Source organism: Hemitrygon akajei, chromosome 10 (assembly GCF_048418815.1).
Source record: "Hemitrygon akajei chromosome 10, sHemAka1.3, whole genome shotgun sequence".
NCBI lineage: Eukaryota > Metazoa > Chordata > Chondrichthyes > Myliobatiformes > Dasyatidae > Hemitrygon > Hemitrygon akajei.
This window is the reverse complement of record NC_133133.1, coordinates 170,686,203-170,706,094: the sequence shown is the minus strand read 5'-3', so window position 1 is coordinate 170,706,094 and position 19,892 is coordinate 170,686,203. Positions and strand designations below refer to the sequence as shown.

The following is a 19,892-nucleotide window of genomic DNA, read 5'->3' as shown; positions in this document are numbered from 1 at the left end:
TTCTGGTCACCTCACTACAGGAAGGATGTGGAAACTATAGAAAGGGTGCAGAGGAGATTTACAAGGATGTTACCTGGATTGGGGAGCATGCCTTATGAGAATAGTTTGAGTGAACTTGGCCTTTTCTGCTTGGAGCAACGGAGGATCAGAGGTGACGTGATAGGAGGTGTATAAGATGATGAGAGGCATTAATCATGTGAATAGTTAGAGGCTTTTTCCCAGGGCTGAAATGGCTAAAACGAGAAGGGATCGTTTTAAGGAGCTTGGAAGTAGGTACTTGCAGTGCGTGGAATGGGCTGCTGGAAATGGTGGTGGAGGCGGGTATGATAAGGTCTTTTCAGAGACTTCTGGGTAGGTACGTGGAGCTTAGAAACTTAGAGGGCTATGGGTAACCTTAGATAATTTCTAAGTAATTACATGTTCGGCATAGCATTGTGGGCCATAAGGCCTGTATTGTGCTGTAGGTTTTCTATGTTTCTGTGTTTGAACTCAACACACACAAAATACTGGAGGAACTCAGCAGGTCAGGCAATGTCTATGGAAATGAATAAATAAACATTTGATGTATTGGGCCGAGATCCTTCATCAGGACTGGAAAGAAGTGGGAAGATGCTGGAATAAAAAGGTGGGGGAAGGAGGAGGAGAATAACTAGAAGGTGATAAGTGAAGCCAAGTGGGTGGGACAGGTAAAATGCTGGAGAAGAAAGAATCTGATAGAGGAGATTAGACCTTGGGAGAAGAGAGAGGCACTGGGGGAAGTGAAAGACAGGAGAGGAGGTAAAAGGCTGAGCAGGAGAATAAAATTACCCCTCTCATCTTTCTTGCGTTTCCTCTAGTATTTTTGATATTTATACCCTGGGGAAATGATTCTAACTGTCTCCCTACATCAGTCTCTCTCATAATTTTATAAACTTCAATCTCAACATTCGATGCTCCAGCCGAAACAATTCAAACTTGCCCACCTTCTCCTCTTAGGTTAGGGGTTCCCAACCTCTTTATGGCATGGCTCCCTACCATTAACTGAGGGGTCTGTGGACTCCAGGTTGGGAACCCCTGTTTCAGACCATACCCTCTAATCCAGGCAGCATCCTTGTGAGCTGTTTTTGTAGTCTTTCCAAATTTTCACATCCTTCCTGTATTGAGGTGACCAGAATTGCTGATAATACTCCCAAGTGTGACTTAGCTGAAGTTTTATATAGCTGTAGCATAATTTCTTTACTGTTATACTATATGAGAAAAATCAACAAGGAATAGGTAGAAAAGCTGGAGAATGTTGCTGAAAGTGGAATATGACCCAATCAATCGGGAAAAAGAGCTCAAGGTAGTAAGTTTCTTAAAGTCTCCTTTGACTAACTATAGCCAATTTTTTACTACTTTGCAATATTTTTATCTTGTTAACACCACCGGTTTTCTCAAGCCTTTTTAATGACAAAGCCTTTATATGCTTCATAATTTAATATCTATGTGGTGGTGCTATTTTTTAAATCTTAATTATATAAAGGGAAAAATATTTTACTGTTTTGAAAGTAGAAACTTCATCTGGTTTATCCTTGAGGTAGATGACACAAAAATATTTCTAGTTCAAAAGTGTTGTTCCATCAGACCATTTCAAAATGTCTAGTCAGACTATAGTGTGACTTGTCCCATCTCTTCACCTATTGACGAACAGTGTTTTATCAGATTTTTTTGTATTGTAAAATGAATGCCCAGTGTCAGTAGATACTGTACTATTAGGGTTGATGTGAATTCCAAGTTCTCACCACCCTTTTGGTAAGTAGTTTTCTTCTGAGTTCCTGTTTCATTCTGGCATGCTGTCTTCCATCGTACCCACTAGATACGCTGTCTTCACATAGGACAAAGTTCAGTTGCCATATCTCAAGACAAGATGGGTGCCAAGATAACATCGTGATTAATGTGTTGTTATTACAGCTCTGGGATCAGAGTTCAAAGTTCAATTCTGGCCTCCTCTGTGAGGAGTTTGTACACCCTCCCCGTGAGCGTGTGAATTTCCTCAGCATTTCCATTTTCCTTCCGCTGTTCAAAGATGTACAAGTTAGTTGGCTAGTTGGTCTTTGTGTCCTGTGATTTGGCTAGGGTTAAACAGGTAAGTTGTTGGGCGCTGCAGCTTGTTGGGTTGGAAGGTCCTGCTCCACACTGTAACTCTAAATAAATTAAAGAACCTACATAAGAACACAAGAAATAGGAGCAGCAGTAGCCATATGGCAAGTTGAGCCTGCCCTGCCATTCAATAAGATCATGGCTGATCTGGCCATGTACTCCTCTCCACCTACCTGCCTTTTCCCCATAACCCTTAATTCCCCTCCCTATCCAACCTTGTCTTAAATATATTTACTGAGGTAGCCTCCACTGCTTTATTGGGCAGAGAATTCCCCAGATTCACCACTCTCTGCGGAAAGCAGTTCCTCCTTATCTCTGTCTTAAATCTACTCCCCCTATCCTTGAGGCTATGTCCCGTGGTTTTAGTCTCACCTACCAGTGGAAACAAATTTCCTGTCTCTACCTTATCTATCCTTTTCATAATTTTATATGTTTCTATAAGGTATCAGAATTAGGTTTATTATCACCAGCATGTGATGTGAAATTTGTCAACTTAGCAGCAGCAGTTCAATGCAATACATAGTCTAGCAGTGAAAAAATATAATAATAAACAAGTAAATCAATTGTGTATATTGAATAGATTTAAAAAAGCGTGCAAAAACGGAAATACTGTATATTTAAAGAAGAGCGAAGTAGTGTCTAAAGTTTCAATGAAAATTTAGGAATCGGATGGCAGAGGGGAAGAAGCTGTTCCTGAATCGTTGAGTGTGTGCTGTCAGGCTTCTGTACCTCCTACCTGATGGTAACAGTGAGAAGAGGGCATGCCCTGGGTACTGGAGGTCTTTAATAATGGATGCTGTCTTTCTGAGACACCGCTCCCTAAAGATGTCCTGGGTACCTGATAGGCCAATACCCGAGATGGAGCTGACTAGATTTACAACCACCTGCAGCTTCTTACGGTCCTGTGCAGTAGCACCTCCATACCAGACAGTGATGCAGGGTGTCAGAATGCTCATCACGGTACAACTATAGAAGTTTTTGAGTGTATTTGTTAACACGCCAAATCTCTTCAAACTCCTAATAAGGTATAGCCATGTCTTGCCTTCTTTATAACTACGTAAATATGTTGGGACCAGATTAGATCCTCAGAGATCTTGACACCCAGGAACTTGAAGATGCTCACTTTCTCCACTTCTGATCCCTCTATGAGGATTGGTATGTGTTCCTTCGTCTCACCCTTCCTGAAGTCCACAATCTGCTGTTTCGTCTTACTGACGTTGAGTGCCAGGTTGTTGCTGCGGCACCATTCCACTAGTTGGCATATCTCACTCCTGTACGCCCTCTTGTTATCACCTGAGATTCTACCAACAATGGTTGTATCGTCAGCAAATTTATAGATGGTATATGAGCTGTGCCTAGCCACACAGTCGTGTGTATACAGAGAGTAGAGCAGTGGACGAAGCACACATCCCTGAGGTGCGCCATTGTTGATCATCAGCGAGGTGGTTATGTTATCACCAATCTGCACAGATTTTAGTCTTCCCGTTAGGAACTCGAGGATCCAATTGCAGAGAGAGGTACAGAGGCCCAGGTTCTGCAACTTCTCAATCAGGATTGTGGGAATGATGGTATTAAATGCTGAGCTATAGTCAATAAACAGTATCCTGACGTAGGTCTTTGTGTTGTCCAGGTGGTCTAAAGCCGTGTGGAGATCCATTGAAATTGCATCTGCCATTGACCTATTGTGGCGACAGGCAAATCGCAATGGGTCCAGGTTCTTGCTGAGCCAGGAGTTCAGTCTAGTTATGACCAACCTCTCAAAGCATTTAATCACTGTCGATGTGAGCGCTCCCGGGCGATAGACATTAAGGCAGCCCATTTTATTCTTCTTAGGCATTGGTGTAACTGTTGCCTTTTTGAAGCATATGGGAACTTCAGCCTGTAGCAGTGAGAGGTTGAAAATGTCCTTGAATACTCCCACTAGTTGGTTGGCACAGTTTTTCAGAGCCTTACCAGGTACTCCATCGGGACCTTCTGTCTTGCGAAGGTTCACTCTCTTTAAAGACATCGTTCTCTGAGACGGAGATCACAGAGTCATCAGGTGCAGCACAGATCTTCACAGCTGTAGTTGTGCTCTCCCTTTCAAAGCGGGCATAGAAGTCGTTGAGTTCATCTGGTAGTGAAGCATTGCTGCCATTCATGCTATTGGGTTTCGCTTTGTAGGAGGTAACGTCTTGCAGACCCTGCTAGAGTTGCTGTACATCCGATGTTGCCTCCAATCTCATTCAAAATTGTCTCTTCACCCTCGGAATAGCCCTCTGCAAATCATACCTGGCTTTCTGGTGCAGGCCTGGGTTGCCAGACTTGAATACTGCAGAGCTAGCCTTCAGCAGACCACATACCTCCTGGTTCATCCACGACTTTTGGAATGGGAGTTACAGTAAGTCTTTGTTGGCACACACTCATCCACACAGGTTTTAATGAAGTCAGTAACAACTGCAGCATACTCATCCAGGTCCGAAGAGTTAACCAGGATTCCATGAAACTAAGGACACAGGTGGTCCTAATGTCCCTCTGATTCAGCATCTTGGCTCTGAGATCATCAATTTTATTCACCAGAGACTGCATGTTCACAAGCAAGATGGTCAGTATAGGGAGTTTAAAGCACCGTTTCCTTAAACTCACTTATAACCCTGATCTACACCCGCTCTTCCTCCGAAGTGTCATCCTTGGACACTTCTGACCCCAATCGGTGTTGTTTCTGTCAGTTTTAAGCAGCGAAAGTTCATTTAAATGCAAAAGACTCCTTTGTTGACTCTACTGATCTTGGAAGCAGTTGTGCTTTTTAGCTGTATCAGGCTAAAACGGGAATATTTAATTGTATCCATTGAGAGTACTGCTGCTATTCAAGTCGCGCTTAGGTGCTCCGGAAATAGGATAAGCTGTTTCCTCTCATTCTTCTGAATTACAGCGTGTGCAGTCCCAGGCAACTCAATCTCTCCTCATAGTCTAACCCTCTTATCTCTGGAGTCAACCTGGTGAACCTCCTCTGCACTGCCTCCAAAGACAGTATAACCTTCCTCGAGTCAGGAGACTAGAACTGCACATAGTACTCCAGCTGTGGCCTCACCAGTACCCTGTACAGTTGCAGCATAACGTCCCTGCTCTTAAATTCAATCCCTCTAAATCTCTAATTATCCTTCCTGATAGGTGAATATCACATTCTCTGCACCTACCTCATGTTTCTCTGTATCCTTTTTATTATTAGGTGCAAGTATCTGTAGTGGCTGAAGTGTGGTCTAATGAAGGTTCTATATTAGCTTAGAACTTCCTTACTTTGCAGTTGTCTTCCTCTTGGTGGAAAACAATCCTATGGCTAAGTTTGGTTTAAGCATGATTTGCTTTCTGAATGGTGTTGTGAGCCAGTACCTTTAGTGTTTAGAATATTTAGCCTCTCTTTCTCACTTAGCCCCACTCAGTTCCAAATACTAAATAATCCTCATATTCTTCCTATCATTACATGTATTTGCATTTGTCAGTATTGAATCTCTTCTGTTTACTTTAAATTCTGCAGTTTTTAAAAAATATTTTCTTAATTGTAATCTTTTTCAGTGTTGAAAATCTAGATAAATGGTACCTATTACATTAAAATTGCCTACTCTGTATTATGTCTTAAAAGTATTTGATAACATTGATAAAGCTGACCATTCCTTTTTGAAATCTCTGCTACTGATTCTTAATTGTATGTTATACTTCTAGATGTCATTCCCTTTAGTAGAAATACACATTATTTTTCCAGCCATGGAGAAATGATGTTAAACTGACTGGTCTTTAATCTCAAAGACTCAAGATACAAAGTACACTTATTATCAAAGTATGTATGCAGCATATAACCTTGAAGTTCATCTTTCCCACAGACAGCCACACAGCAAAGAAACATGGAGCCAACCCATTCAAAGAAAAACACTTAGCATCCCCACCCCCTTGCCCGCACCCAAAAGTTGTGCTAATGGCAAACAAAAACTCAGAATATAAATCGCACATCAAAAGGCATATTTCAGTTCAGCTCAATGTTCATTATTTGCAGGCTTCCCTAATTCAAAAGTCCCCAAAAGTAGCAACAGGATAAACTTATCATAAACCTGAATTAGAGTCCAAATCTATTAACCGTGGTGACTAAACCTTGCTCCGGCACCATCCTCCAAAAGCATCGAAGGAGAGGAAAATCATCACATGCAGCCACCCTCCTGAATATATCCATCTCCCTTCTTAAATACAGCCAAAATACATCAACTTTCTGCTTGTCCTTCAGATTAGATCATTTTCTAATGAATTAATAGTTCTGTTGTAATAATTATGCTACCTCTTCTGGATTAGTTTAATGTATGTGGATATACCAAACTCATCTGGACTAGGGATTTTATTTTCTTTTGGGTTTAACTCCACTGAACTCTCGTTATATGCATGGGATAGGTATATGTACTTCCCACAGGTAACCAAAAAAATAAGTTCCATATAAGTAGGCTATATAATGTCTATTGTAGAATGTTGATACTTCGAGAACATGTAAAAAAAATTAAATATCTAAATTCAAATAACAGCTATTGAAGTACTTACATTGAAACATATACCTTGTGACTTCAAAACATGTGCTGTATAAACAAACATTAAAACAGAACCCAGCAGGGAGCCACTTGACACAAGTGATTTGAAAAATGATATCCTAATTTATGCATGCAATGATTGGTTCCTAAATGTATTCTGTGGATTCCAGTTAATTGGGGCACATTGAGGCCAGCACATTTTGGTCCAATTAAGTGGCTGCCCCAATCAGCTAGTTTTGTGGAAATAATTAAAAAGGTACAAAAAGACAAGCTACTGTTAATAGAGTAACAAATTATTTAAATGAAATACAGAACAAATTAGAACACTATCAATTCTATTACAGTATAATACAACTGTGTATTAGTTCCTAATAGTTATCAACAGACAGTATGCAATGAAGTAAATCACCGCAGACGTCTAGTGCCGATAATCGACTGCTTTCCTAAAATGCTTTTGATGATTGTATCCTCAAAATCTTCATTTTCATTATAACAGTCAAGATGATTGTTGATACCTTCAATTTTTTTTAAGCCTTCCTATCCCCTCCCCTAAACTCCGAGTAGAGTCATTGGTACGCCGTTGTGATGGCATTTTTTTTTAGCAGGCTTTCTTATTTTACAAGGCTGAGTTGCTAGCACGACGCTCAACCCAGCACGGATGGAAAGCGTGCAAGGGAGCCGGCTGGATTCGAACTCGGGAGCCTTCGTTCCGAAGTCCGGCGCTACACCACCAGCCCGCCTTTCAAATTTTTAGTAGCTCCTAATTTGTTGAAGGTGCATCATATGCAATTTTGCTGATGACATCATTGTTGTGGATGGTTCAAGGGGGTGATGAATCAGCATACAGGAAGGATATTGAAAATCTGGCTGAGTGGTATAATAACAACAACCTGTTACTCAGGAACTAAGGAACTGACTGTAAACTTCAGGAGAGGAAAACCAGAGATCCATGAGCCAGTACTTTTTGGAGGATCAGAGTTGGAGAGGGTTAGTAACTTTAAATTCCTGGATGTCACTATCTCAGAGGACCTGTCCAGGACACTTATAAACGTAATTGCAAATAAAGCACGACTGTATCTCCACTTCCTCAGGAGTCTGCAGAGATTAGGCATGTCATCAAAAATCTTGACAAACCTCTATAGATATGTGGTGGAAAGTGTGCCGACTGGCTGCATTATGGCCTGGTATGGGAACACCAATATCTTTGAGTGGAAAATCCTACAAAAGATAAAATACATCAGAGGTAAAACTCTCGACCTACATGAAACATTGCCATAGAAAAGCAGCATCCATTATCAAAGATCCTCACTGCCTAGGCCATGCTGTTTTCTTACTGCTGCCATCAGGTAGGTACAGGAGGCTTGGGACTCCATAAGACATTGGAGTAGAATTAGGCCATTCAGCCCACTGAGTCTGCTTCGCCATTCCATCATGGCTGATCCTGGATCCCACTCAACCCCATACAACTGCCTTCTCGCTATATTCTTTGATGCCTTGACCAATTAAGAAACTATCAACTTCCACCTCCTGCATTCTTCTAAATTCCAGTCAGTATGGGCCCAAAGCCGCCAAAGACTCCTCATATGTTAACCCCTTCATTCCTGGACTCGCACCATTATGTTCAAGAACAATTATTGTCCCTCAACCATCTGGCTCTTGAACAAAAGGGGATAACCACATTCATTCTATTTCTGATGTTCCCACCACTGATGGTCTCACTTTAAGGACTCTTTATCTAGTTATTTCATACTCATTATTTATTGCTATTTATTTGCATTTGCATAGTTTGTTGGTTACATTTATTCTATAGCATTAGACCATAAGGTATAGGAGCAGAAGTGGACCATTCAGCCCATCAAGTCTGCTCTACCATTCAATCATTGGCTGATCCAATTCTTCCAATCATCCTCACTCGCCTGCCTTCTCCCCATACCCTTTGATGCCCTGGCTAATCAAGAACCTATCTATCTCTGCCTTAAATGCACCCAATGACTTGGCCTCCACAGCCGCTCATGGCAACAAATTTCACAGGTTTACCACTCTCTGACTAAAGTAATTTCTCCGCATCTCTGTTCTAAATGGATGTCCTTCAATCCTGAAGTCGTGTCCTCTTGTCCTGGACTCCCTAGATTTGCTAAGTATGCCCACAGGAAAAAGAATCCCAGGGTTGTATGTGGTGATGTGTATGTACTCTGATAATTTACTTTGAACTTTGGCGAAATTGTTTCATTTTCACTCCCAACCGTTTCAGGCATCTCCTAAACCTGAATGCTTGAAACCACAGTGAGCAAAACAGTTCTGAATTGTCTTACTGCTTATTTCTCACCGACTATCAATGAGAAAAATCACTACATTTTCAACATAAACATACACAACTGATGTTATTTAAACTCTGTTTGCTCTAAGCATGGTGTAGCAGCCACTCACAAGTGCATGTGACTGATGCTAGTTAGAAACTATTCGGCAACAGTTCCCAACCCAATTAAGTGGCATAATGTCCCAAACAAACAAAGGAAATCCCAGCTATTTGCTCGCTTAGTTTTTGTTAAGATTTGTCTTAAATAAGTGGCTGCCCTAATTAACTGATAGCCCAATTAACTGGAATTCATTAAATATGTATATACATATAGATGTTAGAAAAAGTTCATGAAGGGGCCGAAATCCACAGATTGCAAATGAGTGAATAATGTTGACAGAGTATAGCTACTTTTTCTATTTTAAGTGAATTTATTCACTTAACAAGCAGGAACAAGTTGCAGTGGCCCTGTCTCTGGCACTGAGGTTGGACCCTCGACTAAGAAGGGGAGGAGGGAAAAGAAGAGGCAGTAGTGATAGGGGATTCTACAGTCGGGGGCGGATAGGAGATTTTGTGGGGAAGATCAGGAGTCTCGGATGGTATGTTGCCTCCCTGGTGCCGGGGTCCGGGACATCTCAGATCGGGTGCAGGTTATTCTCGAGAGGGAGGGCAAGAACCCAGATGTTGTGGTCCATGTAGGGACCAACAATGTGGGTAGGATGAGTGAGGGGGTCCTGCGTAGTGAGTTCAGGGAGTTAGGTGCAAAGTTGAAGGGCAGAACCTCCAGGGTAACAATCTCAGGATTGCTACCTGTGCCACGTGCAAGTGAGGCAAGGAACAGAAGGATTATACAGATTAATACATGGCTGAGAGGATGGTGCAGGAGGGAGGGCTTCAGGTTTTTAGATAATTGGGCTTTGTTCCAGGGAAGGTGGGATCTGTTCCGACGGGACGGTTTACACCTGAACTGGAGCGGTACTAACATTCTTGCAGGAAAATTTGCTAGTGCTTCTTGGGGGGTGGGGGTGGGGGGTTTAAACTAAATTTGCAGGGGGCAGGGATCCAGAATGCAAGAGAGGATAGTGAGATGAAGAATAAAAAGGACAGGTGGGGATGACAGGGTTCCGGAATATTAAGTGTGTAGTAGAGAAAGGTGAGGCGGAACAAGTGATAAGGAGGACACATGTACAGAGGGATGGTCTGACGGAACATGGAGTTAAATGTGCAGAAAGAATAAGTAAATTTAGGAAGGACAACAAAATTCAAGAGGCATATAGCCCGATGGGAGTTCGGGGAGCTGGGTTAAGCAAATAGGCAGCGATTTAAACAGAGAGAGGAGAAATGGGCTAAAAATTCTATATCTGAATGCACGGTGTCAGAAATAAGGCAGAAGAGCTTGAAGCTCAGGTGCAAATGGGTAACTATGATGTTGTTGGGATAACGAAGACATGGCTGCAGGGAGATCAGACCTGGGAAGTGAATGTACAAGGGTATACATGCTATCGTAGGGACAGAAATGTGGGCAGAGGGGGTGGGGTGGCCCTGTTGGTGGGAATGAGATTCAGTCCTTTGCAAGTGGGGACATAGGATCAGGAGAAGTAGAGTCTGTGTGGATAGAACAGTGGAACAGTAAGGGCAGAAAGACCCTAATGGGTGTTGTCTACAGGCCACCAAACAGTAGCCTGGATATTGGGTGCAAGTTGAATAGGGAGTTAACATTGGCATGTGGCAAAGGTAATGTCGCAGTAGTTATGGGGGATTTCAACATGCAGGTGAACTGGGAGAATCAGGTTGGTGCTGGACCCCAGGATAGGGAGTTTGTAGAGTGCCTACGGGATGCATTCTTGGAACAGCTTGTACGAGAGCCAACCAGGGACAAGACTATTCTGGATTTAGTGTTGTGTAATGAACAGGATTTGATAAGTGATCTTGAAGTAAGGGAGCCATTAGGAGGTAGTGACCATAATATGATAAGTTTTTATCTGCAATTTGAGAAGGATAAGGACAGATCGGAGGTGTCAGTGTTGCAGTTGAACAAAGGAGACTATGGAACCATGAGGGAGGAGCTGGCCAAAGTTAACTGGACGGATATCCTAGCAGAAAAGACAGTGGAACAGCAATGGCAGGTATTCTTGGGAATAATGCACAAGGTGCAAAATCAGTTCATCCCCTGGAGAAGGAAGGATTCAAAGGGGGGAAAGGGACCACAGTGGTTGACAAAGGAAGTCAGAGATTGCATAGCATTTTTTAAAAAAAAGGAAATATGACAGAGCTAAGGTGAGTGGGAGGACAGATGATTGGGAAATTTTTAAGGAACAACAGAACTTAACTAAAAAGGCAATACAGGGAGAAAAAATGAGGTACGGACGTAAGCTAGCCAGGAATATAAAGGAGGATAGCAAAAGCTTTTTTAGTTATGTGAAGAGAAAGAAGATAGTTAAGAACAATGTTGGGCCCTTGAAGAATGAATTGGGTGAAATTGTTATGGGAAACAGAGAAATGGCAGAAGAATTTAATAAGTACTTTAGATCTGTCTTCACGAGGGAAGACACAAGCAATCTCCCAGATGTATGGATGGGCCAAGGACATAGGGTAACAGAGGAAATGAAACAGATTGACGTTAGGAAGGAAACGGTGATGAGTAGACTGATGGGACTGAAGGCTGACAAATCCCCAGGTCCAGATGGTCTGCATCCTAGGGTACTAAAGGAGGTGGCTCTGGAAATTGCGGATGCATTGGTAATCATTTTCCAATGTTCCTTAGATTCAGGATCAGTTCCTGAGGATTGGAGAATGGCTAATGTTATCCCACTTTTTAAGAAAGGAGGGAGGGAGAAAACAGAGAACTATTGTCCTGTCAACCTAACATCAGTAGTGGGGAAGATGCTAGAGTCCATTATTAAAGATGAAATAGTGACATATCTAGATAGCAGTGATAGGATTGGGCCAAGCCAGCATGGATTTACCAAAGGCAAATCATGCTTGACTAATCTATTGGAGTTTTTCGAGGATGTAACCAGGAAGTTAGACAAGGGAGATCCAGTGGATATAGTGTACCTCGATTTTCAGAAGGCATTTGATAAGGTCCCACATAAGAGATTGGTGGGTAAAATCAGAGCTCATGGCATTGGGGGGATGATATTGACATGGATAGAAAACTGGTTGGCAGATAGAAAGCAAAGGGTAAAGGTGAATGGGTGTTTCTCGGAATGGCAGGTGGTGACTGGTGGGGTGCCACAGGGCTCGGTATTGGGACCACAGCTATTTACGATTTACATCAACGATTTAGATGAAGGCATTGAGAATAACATCAGTAAGTTTGCTGATGATACTAAACTGGGTGGCATTGTGACATGTGATGAGGATGTTAGGAGAATTCAGGGTGACTTGGATAGGCTGGGTGAGTGGGCAGATACTTGGCAGATGACGTTTAATGTGAATAAGTGTGAGGTTATCCACTTTGGGAGTAAGAACAGGAAGGCAGATTATTATCTGAATGGTGTAGAGTTAGGTAAGGGAGTAATACAAAGAGATCTAGGAGTCCTTGTTCATCAGTCACTGAAGGTGAATGAGCAAGTGCAGCAGGCAGTGAAGAAGGCTAATGGAATGTTGGCCTTTATTACAAAGGGAATTGAGTACAAGAGGAAGGAAATCCTTTTGCATTTGTACAGGGCCCTGGTGAGACCACACCTGGAGTATTGTGTACAGTTTTGGTCTCCAGGGTTAAGGAAGGACATCCTGGCTGTAGAGGAAGTGCAGCATAGATTCACAAGGTTAATTCCTGGGATGTCCGGACTGTCTTACGCAGAGAGGTTAGAGAGACTGGGCTTGTACACGCTGGAATTAAGGAGATTGAGAGGGGATCTGATTGAAACATATAAGATTATTAAGGGATTGGACAAGATAGAGGCAGGAAATATGTTCCAGATGCTGGGAGAGTCCAGTACCAGAGGGCATGGTTTGAGAATAAGGGGTAGGTCATTTAGGACAGAGTTAAGGAAAAACTTCTTCTCCCAGAGAGTTGTGGGGGTCCGGAATGCACTGCCTCGGAAGGCAGTGGAGGCCAACTCTCTGGATGCTTTCAAGGAGGAGCTAGATAGGTATCTTATGGATAGGGGAATCAAGGGATATGGGGACAAGGCAGGAACCAGGTATTGATAGTAGATGATCAGCCATGATCTCAGAATGGCGGTGCAGGCTTGAAGGGCCGAATGGTCTACTTCTGCACCTATTGTCTATTTCATGAATAGCCTCATTATTTATTATCTTTGCCTGTTTCTTCTATTGTCCTTGTAAATTGCAAAGCACAAGAATCATTTAACTTTTCTGCCATTTGCCAGTTTGTTACGGTTGTAGTTTTATTCGTGTTCCAATTTTTTTTGTTTTATTGATATAGTGGTAACATTTTACTATTTTGTTTTACATTCTTTGATATTGACTGTTTCATATACTGATTGCTTCACTTTATGCTAATTTGCTGTCTCCAATTTTAGGAGCTTTTATTTTATGAATTAATCCTTCATGCAGTGCCTAAAAACTGCTTCCATCAGTAATTCTGTGCCCTGTTATCTCTTCCCATATTGATTATAGTACTTGTGTTCCTGAGCCAAGGATGAAAGGTTAGGTCATCTTAACAGAGCTAGAGCTTTATCTCTTCTTCTATTTTGTCTATCCTATTTAAATGTCATGCAGCTACACTCTACCTTTTCTATTGGCTCAAACCCATCTCTGTAGTTAAACCTGTAATTTGCATCCTTTTAATAAATGGTTTCTATCTTTATTTACAACCCACTAGCTTCCTTTGATTTATATATATTTTTTGATGTGCTAGACTATTAAATTTGCTGTCCTGTCTTCTTATTTCAGATTATTGTTATGCAGCTGCTATCACTCTGAATTTTCTCCATAATTTATTGTTTTCTTCTTACCTGCGTTTCTTGGTGACATTAACAAGAGTTCAACAAGTAAATCTTATCTAGAGATGGCTATCTAATTCACCAGAACATTTTACCCATCTTGCTTTAATTGGAGCACATTCAGCAAGTCAGCTTTCACACCAATGTACTGGTGCAAGTTCTTATGAATTGAAAGGCGAAAAAAATGGGCAGCTTTTTCTTTTATGATCCCGTGAAGTGAAGATCCTGTCTCTCAAGCATTTGACTGTTGAAGCCAGTGGCAATGAGTGCATGGCTTGGGTATCAATATAGATCTTATTCTTAGTTGAACAATTGTGTGATAGGTCTTTTATGACAACAGGATGTTAACATTCCTGTCCCAAAGTACTTTCCTGGCCACTAGGAGAAAACCTGGACCATGGTACCAGGGAGTCAACACAGCCTTTGGAGCTTAAAGCTGGGGCTACTAAAGAAAAAATTGCACCATATTCACCATATTTATGGCTTGCTAAACATATCATGTCTTGTTTTCCTTTCTTTGCTTAACTGATCTCCTCTGCCATGCTGATGTGATCAGATTGTGATCTTGTTTGTTTATATTGGACAAGGTCAAAGATTAAGACCTACTCATTGCAAAATTTGTAAATTTGACGTCCTGTCTTTTATTTATTTAGCAATACAGCACAGAACAGGCCCTCTGGCCCATTGAGCTGCACCACCCGGCAACCTACCTGTTTATCCCTAGCCTAACCACAGGACAATTTACAATGATCAATTAACCTATCAAGCAACACATCTTTGAACTGTGGGGGAAACATATGGTTATGGGGAGAATGTACAAAGTCCTTATAGAAGGCGTTGGAATTGAACTCCAAACTACAATGCCCCAACTTGTAAATAGTGTTGCATTAACTGCTACACCACCGTGGCATCTATCCTTGACGACCGACAGATGTAGGGGATATGACTACATTCTCGTTTCAGCTTCCAGGTAACTTGTTGTCTTGCTTTTCTTTGCTGCCCACTACGCCGCTGGTGTTTAGGGCAGCACTGAAGGTCCTCCATCTCTGGGGGTGTTCAAGGCTTCCTTAGTCATGCAAGTCCCAGGTGGAGACTCAGGAATACAGTCACACTCAGATGGAGAAGGATTCTTCATTGCTGTTTCTGTAACAATTTTATTTTACCACTAGAAGTCGTTAGCCCTGAGCTGAACCCCCAAATCTGAAGGACTGGTGGACCACTTTTAGTCTGTCCTCTACCCTTTGACCTGTTTGGCATGGATGACCCTACAAAGAGACAAAGCTAAAGCCCTGACTCCAGCTAACATAGTTCTCTGGGTCATTGAGGTACGCAAGCCTCCAAACCCAGCGATAAGGTTCTGGTCCTCTTGGAGGCTATCTTGCTGACGCACCAAAGTTAGCCTAGACTGCAATTTACTAATTTTGAGCAGAAATTCTTAGGGGTTCAGAATCCCATCGCTGAAGAGTGGGATATCTGGTCTCCGTCAACTCTTAAGTATTGTTGTCACAGTGAACCATCTGCTTAGTGTACTTTGTTTTAATCAATTAGCATATCAAAGTATTCATTATGTATTGAAATGTTTATTCAAATGTCCTCTAATCGTATGTTTAACACACAAATTTATAGAACAAGAAAAGCACTTTTCTCTACCAATTGCTTACTTACTGTCTTGTGATACTATTTCTTTTGGTGGTCTTGAACTGCTTTTTAAGTTTCTGATGTACACCCTTGTATTCATTGTTCTCGCTCACTCTCTCTGGCTCGCCCTCTCTATTGACCGCATACTCTCTGTCCCTCTCCCTCCATCCCTCTCTCCGTCTGTTGTGCCACACGTCTTTAATCCCCACACTGCTATCAGCACTCAGTGTGAGACAAGAAAGAGAATGACAGAGCTTCATTTATCATGGAGATCAGTTGAGTGTTTTTCTATAATTTCTTAGTTGTTCGCTTATCTGTCAAAAAGGAAATGAAGTGCCTGTCAGTAAGATTCTGACATAATTTGATATGCACAGAGAATTGTCTATTTCTTTGCTAGCCACTTCACTTGGCTCAATTCAGAATCGAGTTTATGATTGCTGATGATTGTGAAATTTTTTTGATACTGACATCACCAGATCATGGGTTTGAGTTTTCATTACTTCCTTTTAATGAAAGTATAGTTTCTTACTGCTAATGAAGCTTTCATTGGGTACATTTATGGTAAAGCATTGAAATTAATTTTTGATCCTGTAAGAAAAAGTAATGAAATCTGCAAGTTTTAGCTTCTATCAATATTCTCTCCTTGGGGTCTCATTTTCTTTTTTTAAAAAAAAAACTTTCTACTTGAAAGGAACCTAAGAACGAAATTATAAATGAATAATTCAAACGCAATTTAGATTATTTTGCATTGTGTAGAGTAAGGGAAATGTAACAGCATTGATTGGCAGCCCCTCAATCCAAATACTGTGTACAGTAAAAGGAAAGCTTAGAAAAGAAAAGTGGAATTTTTTGTTGGTAACAATGACTAGTGAAAAGCTGGTACGTAGATCAAAAAGTCCCTAGTACTTCGACAAAAAAAATTGAGATTGATGAACAAGATTTAATGTTTTGATGACATTCCCTAAATAGCAGTAATTTGTTTATAAACTGATAGAAAATTTGAATGTTGTGCATTTTTTCCCTAGATGCTGGCATCTCCTTCACCATCAACATCAGGGCAGCTATCTCAGTTTGGTGCAAGTTTATATGGGCAAAGTAAGTCCGTTCATTTGTTAAAATTGTTGTGTTTATGTGAAAATTCTTCCAATAAATGTGTAAACACTTAAGTAGCAGAGTTTCTCTGTAATTCTGTCTTCTAAGCTTCAATCATAAAAATAGTTCTTCTATAATAGAAAAGAAGCAACTCAATACTTCTGTAGGTATTGAAACCTAAGCATGGATTTCACAAATTGTTTCATTTGCAGAACATTAAAAAAATTTAGAAACTAAGCCTTTGTCGAAAGTGTATAAGCAACTGTTGTATATTAAATCAAAAGAATTGTATCATTTTCAGCTTTGGTTTGAAAGAGAAAATGCATTTATTAATGTAATTGAAAATCTTGGTTATCCTTCCATTCTGTTTACTGCAGAAGTGATGGTTTGCGTCAAATGACATTCATCGTGAGCAACAGTACTTTCAGTGTTAGACAGTTCACTTTTAGTCACGATTGAATGAGACTGTACTCATGTTTCCACAGGTGCATTAGGCCTCCCGATGAGGGGAATGGGCAACAATAATCCTCAGTTAAATCGCAGCTTATCACAAGGTACTCAGTTACCAAATCATGTAACGCCAACAACAGGAGTGCCCACAATGTCACTTCATACTCCATCTTCACCAAGCAGGTATATAATAAGAATATTTATTACCTTGATTTGCTTCAGTGCTCAAAATTATTTTTTTCATACTTTTTTTTGGAATTTCAATACCAAATTGTCTGTGGGAGTGGCATAATGGGAAATCTACTTTGATAAAGGAAACTAATCTTTTCAATATCAAATGTGACCAGCTATATAAACTAAGCAAAATTCTGTTATGTGGCTGCAAGCAATGATGTACTTAATTAATAGCATGACATTTCTGATGTTTTTGTCCAGAGGCATAGGTTTGTACTGTAAATACCTGGATAAAAACTAGAGCAGGTTTTCTAAAACTTGTACAACCATGTCTGAGTTTCTCTTGTTTATTGATCTCTGTGTCTGAACACATTTGAAGATATTTTAGCTGATTTGTAAAGGTTCTGCATCAATGCTAGGGAGGCACACATGCACAATTTTTCATTATGGTTAAATTCATTAATTTTTCAAAATTTATTGAGATACTGCACAGAATAGGCCCTTCCAGTCCTTTAAGCTGCAGTGCCCAGCGACACCCAATTTAACCCTAGCCCAATCCTAGCAACTCATTAACCTACCAACCGGTACATCTTTGGACTGTGGGAGGAAACAGGAGCACCCGGAGGAACCCACGTGGTCACAGGGAGAACGTGCAAACTCCTTACAGAGAGCAGTGCAAATTGAATCCAGGTTACTGGTACTATAAAACGTTGTGCTTGCCACGATGTTACCGAGTGCTTAGCATTAGTGCAGTATTATAGTTAGAACCAGAGGTAATATTTTTTCCCCTCTGATTTTTACCAAGTATTGAAAATTTAAGTTAATACTTAAAAAATGAAATATTTGGTGAAATTTTTGTGTGTTTTCCTTGGAATAAAAACAGAAAATGCTGGAAATGCTAAGATCAAGTACCACCTAGAGAAGGAGAAGCAGTTAATATTTCAGATGAAGACCTTTTGAAAGAAATTTAGCATTTTAAGTCAAATCTTTGACTTGAAGTAATACCGTTTTTTTCCTGCCCATTACTGCTATCTTTCCCGATGAATGCTTTCAGCATTTCTCAGTGAGTTAATTTCATAATTTCATTTATAGCTTGCAAAGGAAAAAAAATCTGTTTTTATTGTCTTTCACTAAGATGCATATATTTTATTAATTCTAATTACTTCAAATTTAGAGTTGGAGGAAGATATTTGTGTAATGATATTTCTCTTTATCTTTGGAATATATTCTTAAATGGATTCGATGGGATAAAGCAACACACACAGAATGCTGGAATAACTCAGCAGGCCAGGTTAGCATCGATGGAAAAGAGTACAGTTGACATTTTGGGAGGACTGGAGATAAAAGAGCTGAGTAGTAGATTTTAAAGGTGGGGGGAGGGACAAAGCAAAGAGCTGAGAATTTGATTGGTAAAAGAGACAGAAGGCCATGGAAGGAAGAAAAAGGGGGGACGAGCAACAGATGGAGGCAATGGGCAGGCAAGGATATAAGGTGAGAGAGGGAAAAGGAGATGGGAAATGGTGAAGGGTGGGGGGGGGGTGGGGGGGGGGGACATTACCGGAAATTTGAAAACTCAATGTTCATGCCATCAGGTTGGAGGCTACCCAAATGGAATATACAGTGGCATGCAAAAGTTTGGGCACCCCTGGTCAAAATTTCTGTTATTGTGAATAGTTGAGTAAAAGATGAACTGATCTCCAAAAGTCATAAAGTTAACGGTGAAACTTTCTTTTCAACATTTTAAGCAAGATTAGTGTATTATATTTGTTTTGTACAATTTTAGAGTGGGGAAAAAAAGAAAGGAGCACCATGCAAAAGTTTTGGCACCCCAAGAGATTTGAGCTCTCAGATAACTTTTACCATGGTCTCAGACCTTAATTAGCTTGTTAACGCTATGGCTTGTTCACAGTCATCATTAGGAGAGGCCAGATGATGCAAATTTCAAAGCTTTATAAATACCCTAACTCCTCAAACCTTGTCCCAACAATCAGCAGCCATGGGCTCCTCTAAGCAGCTGCCTAGCACTCTGAAAATTAAAATAAATAATGCCCACAAAGCAGGAGAAGGCTATAAGAAGTTAACAAAGTGTTTTCAGGTAGCCATTTCCTCAGTTCATAATGTAATTAAGAAATGGCAGTTAACAGGAACAATGGAGGTCAAGTTGAGGTCTGGAAGACCAAGAAAACCTTCCGAGAGAACTGCTTGTAGGATTGCTGGAAAGGCAAATCAAAACCCTTGTTTGACTGCAAAAGACCTTCAGGAAGATTTAGCAGACTGTGGTGGTGCACTGTTCTACTGCAGCGACACTTGCACAAATATGACCTTCATGGAAGAGTCATCAGAAGAAAACCTTTCCTGTGTCCTCACCACAAAATTCTGTGTCAGAAGTTTGCAAAGGAACATCTAAACAAGCTTGATGCATTTTGGAAACAAGTCCTGTGGACCGATGAAGTTAAAATAGAACTTTTTGGCTGCAATGAGCAAAGGTATGTTTGGAGAAAAAAGGGTGCAGAATTTCATGAAAAGAACACCTGTCCAACTGTTAAGCACGGGGGTGGATCGATCATGCTTTGGGCTTGTGTTGCAGCCAGTGGCACGGGGAACATTTCACTAGTAGAGGGAAGAATGAATTCAATTAAATACCAGCAAATTCTGGAAGCAGAC

At 40.9% G+C, this 19,892-nt stretch overlaps 1 protein-coding gene across 9 annotated transcripts in view; it reads left to right on the top strand.

Moving 5' to 3' along the window:
* Positions 1-19,892, top strand: part of cnot2 (CCR4-NOT transcription complex, subunit 2) — a 162,057-nt gene that overhangs the window by 71,268 nt on the left and 70,897 nt on the right. For all 9 annotated transcript variants that reach the window (XM_073059675.1, XM_073059676.1, XM_073059673.1 and 6 more), the window contains 2 exons: positions 16,538-16,607; positions 17,090-17,237. In XM_073059675.1, the coding sequence (XP_072915776.1) occupies positions 16,538-16,607; positions 17,090-17,237 (218 nt within the window). The remainder of the gene's footprint in view (positions 1-16,537; positions 16,608-17,089; positions 17,238-19,892) is intronic.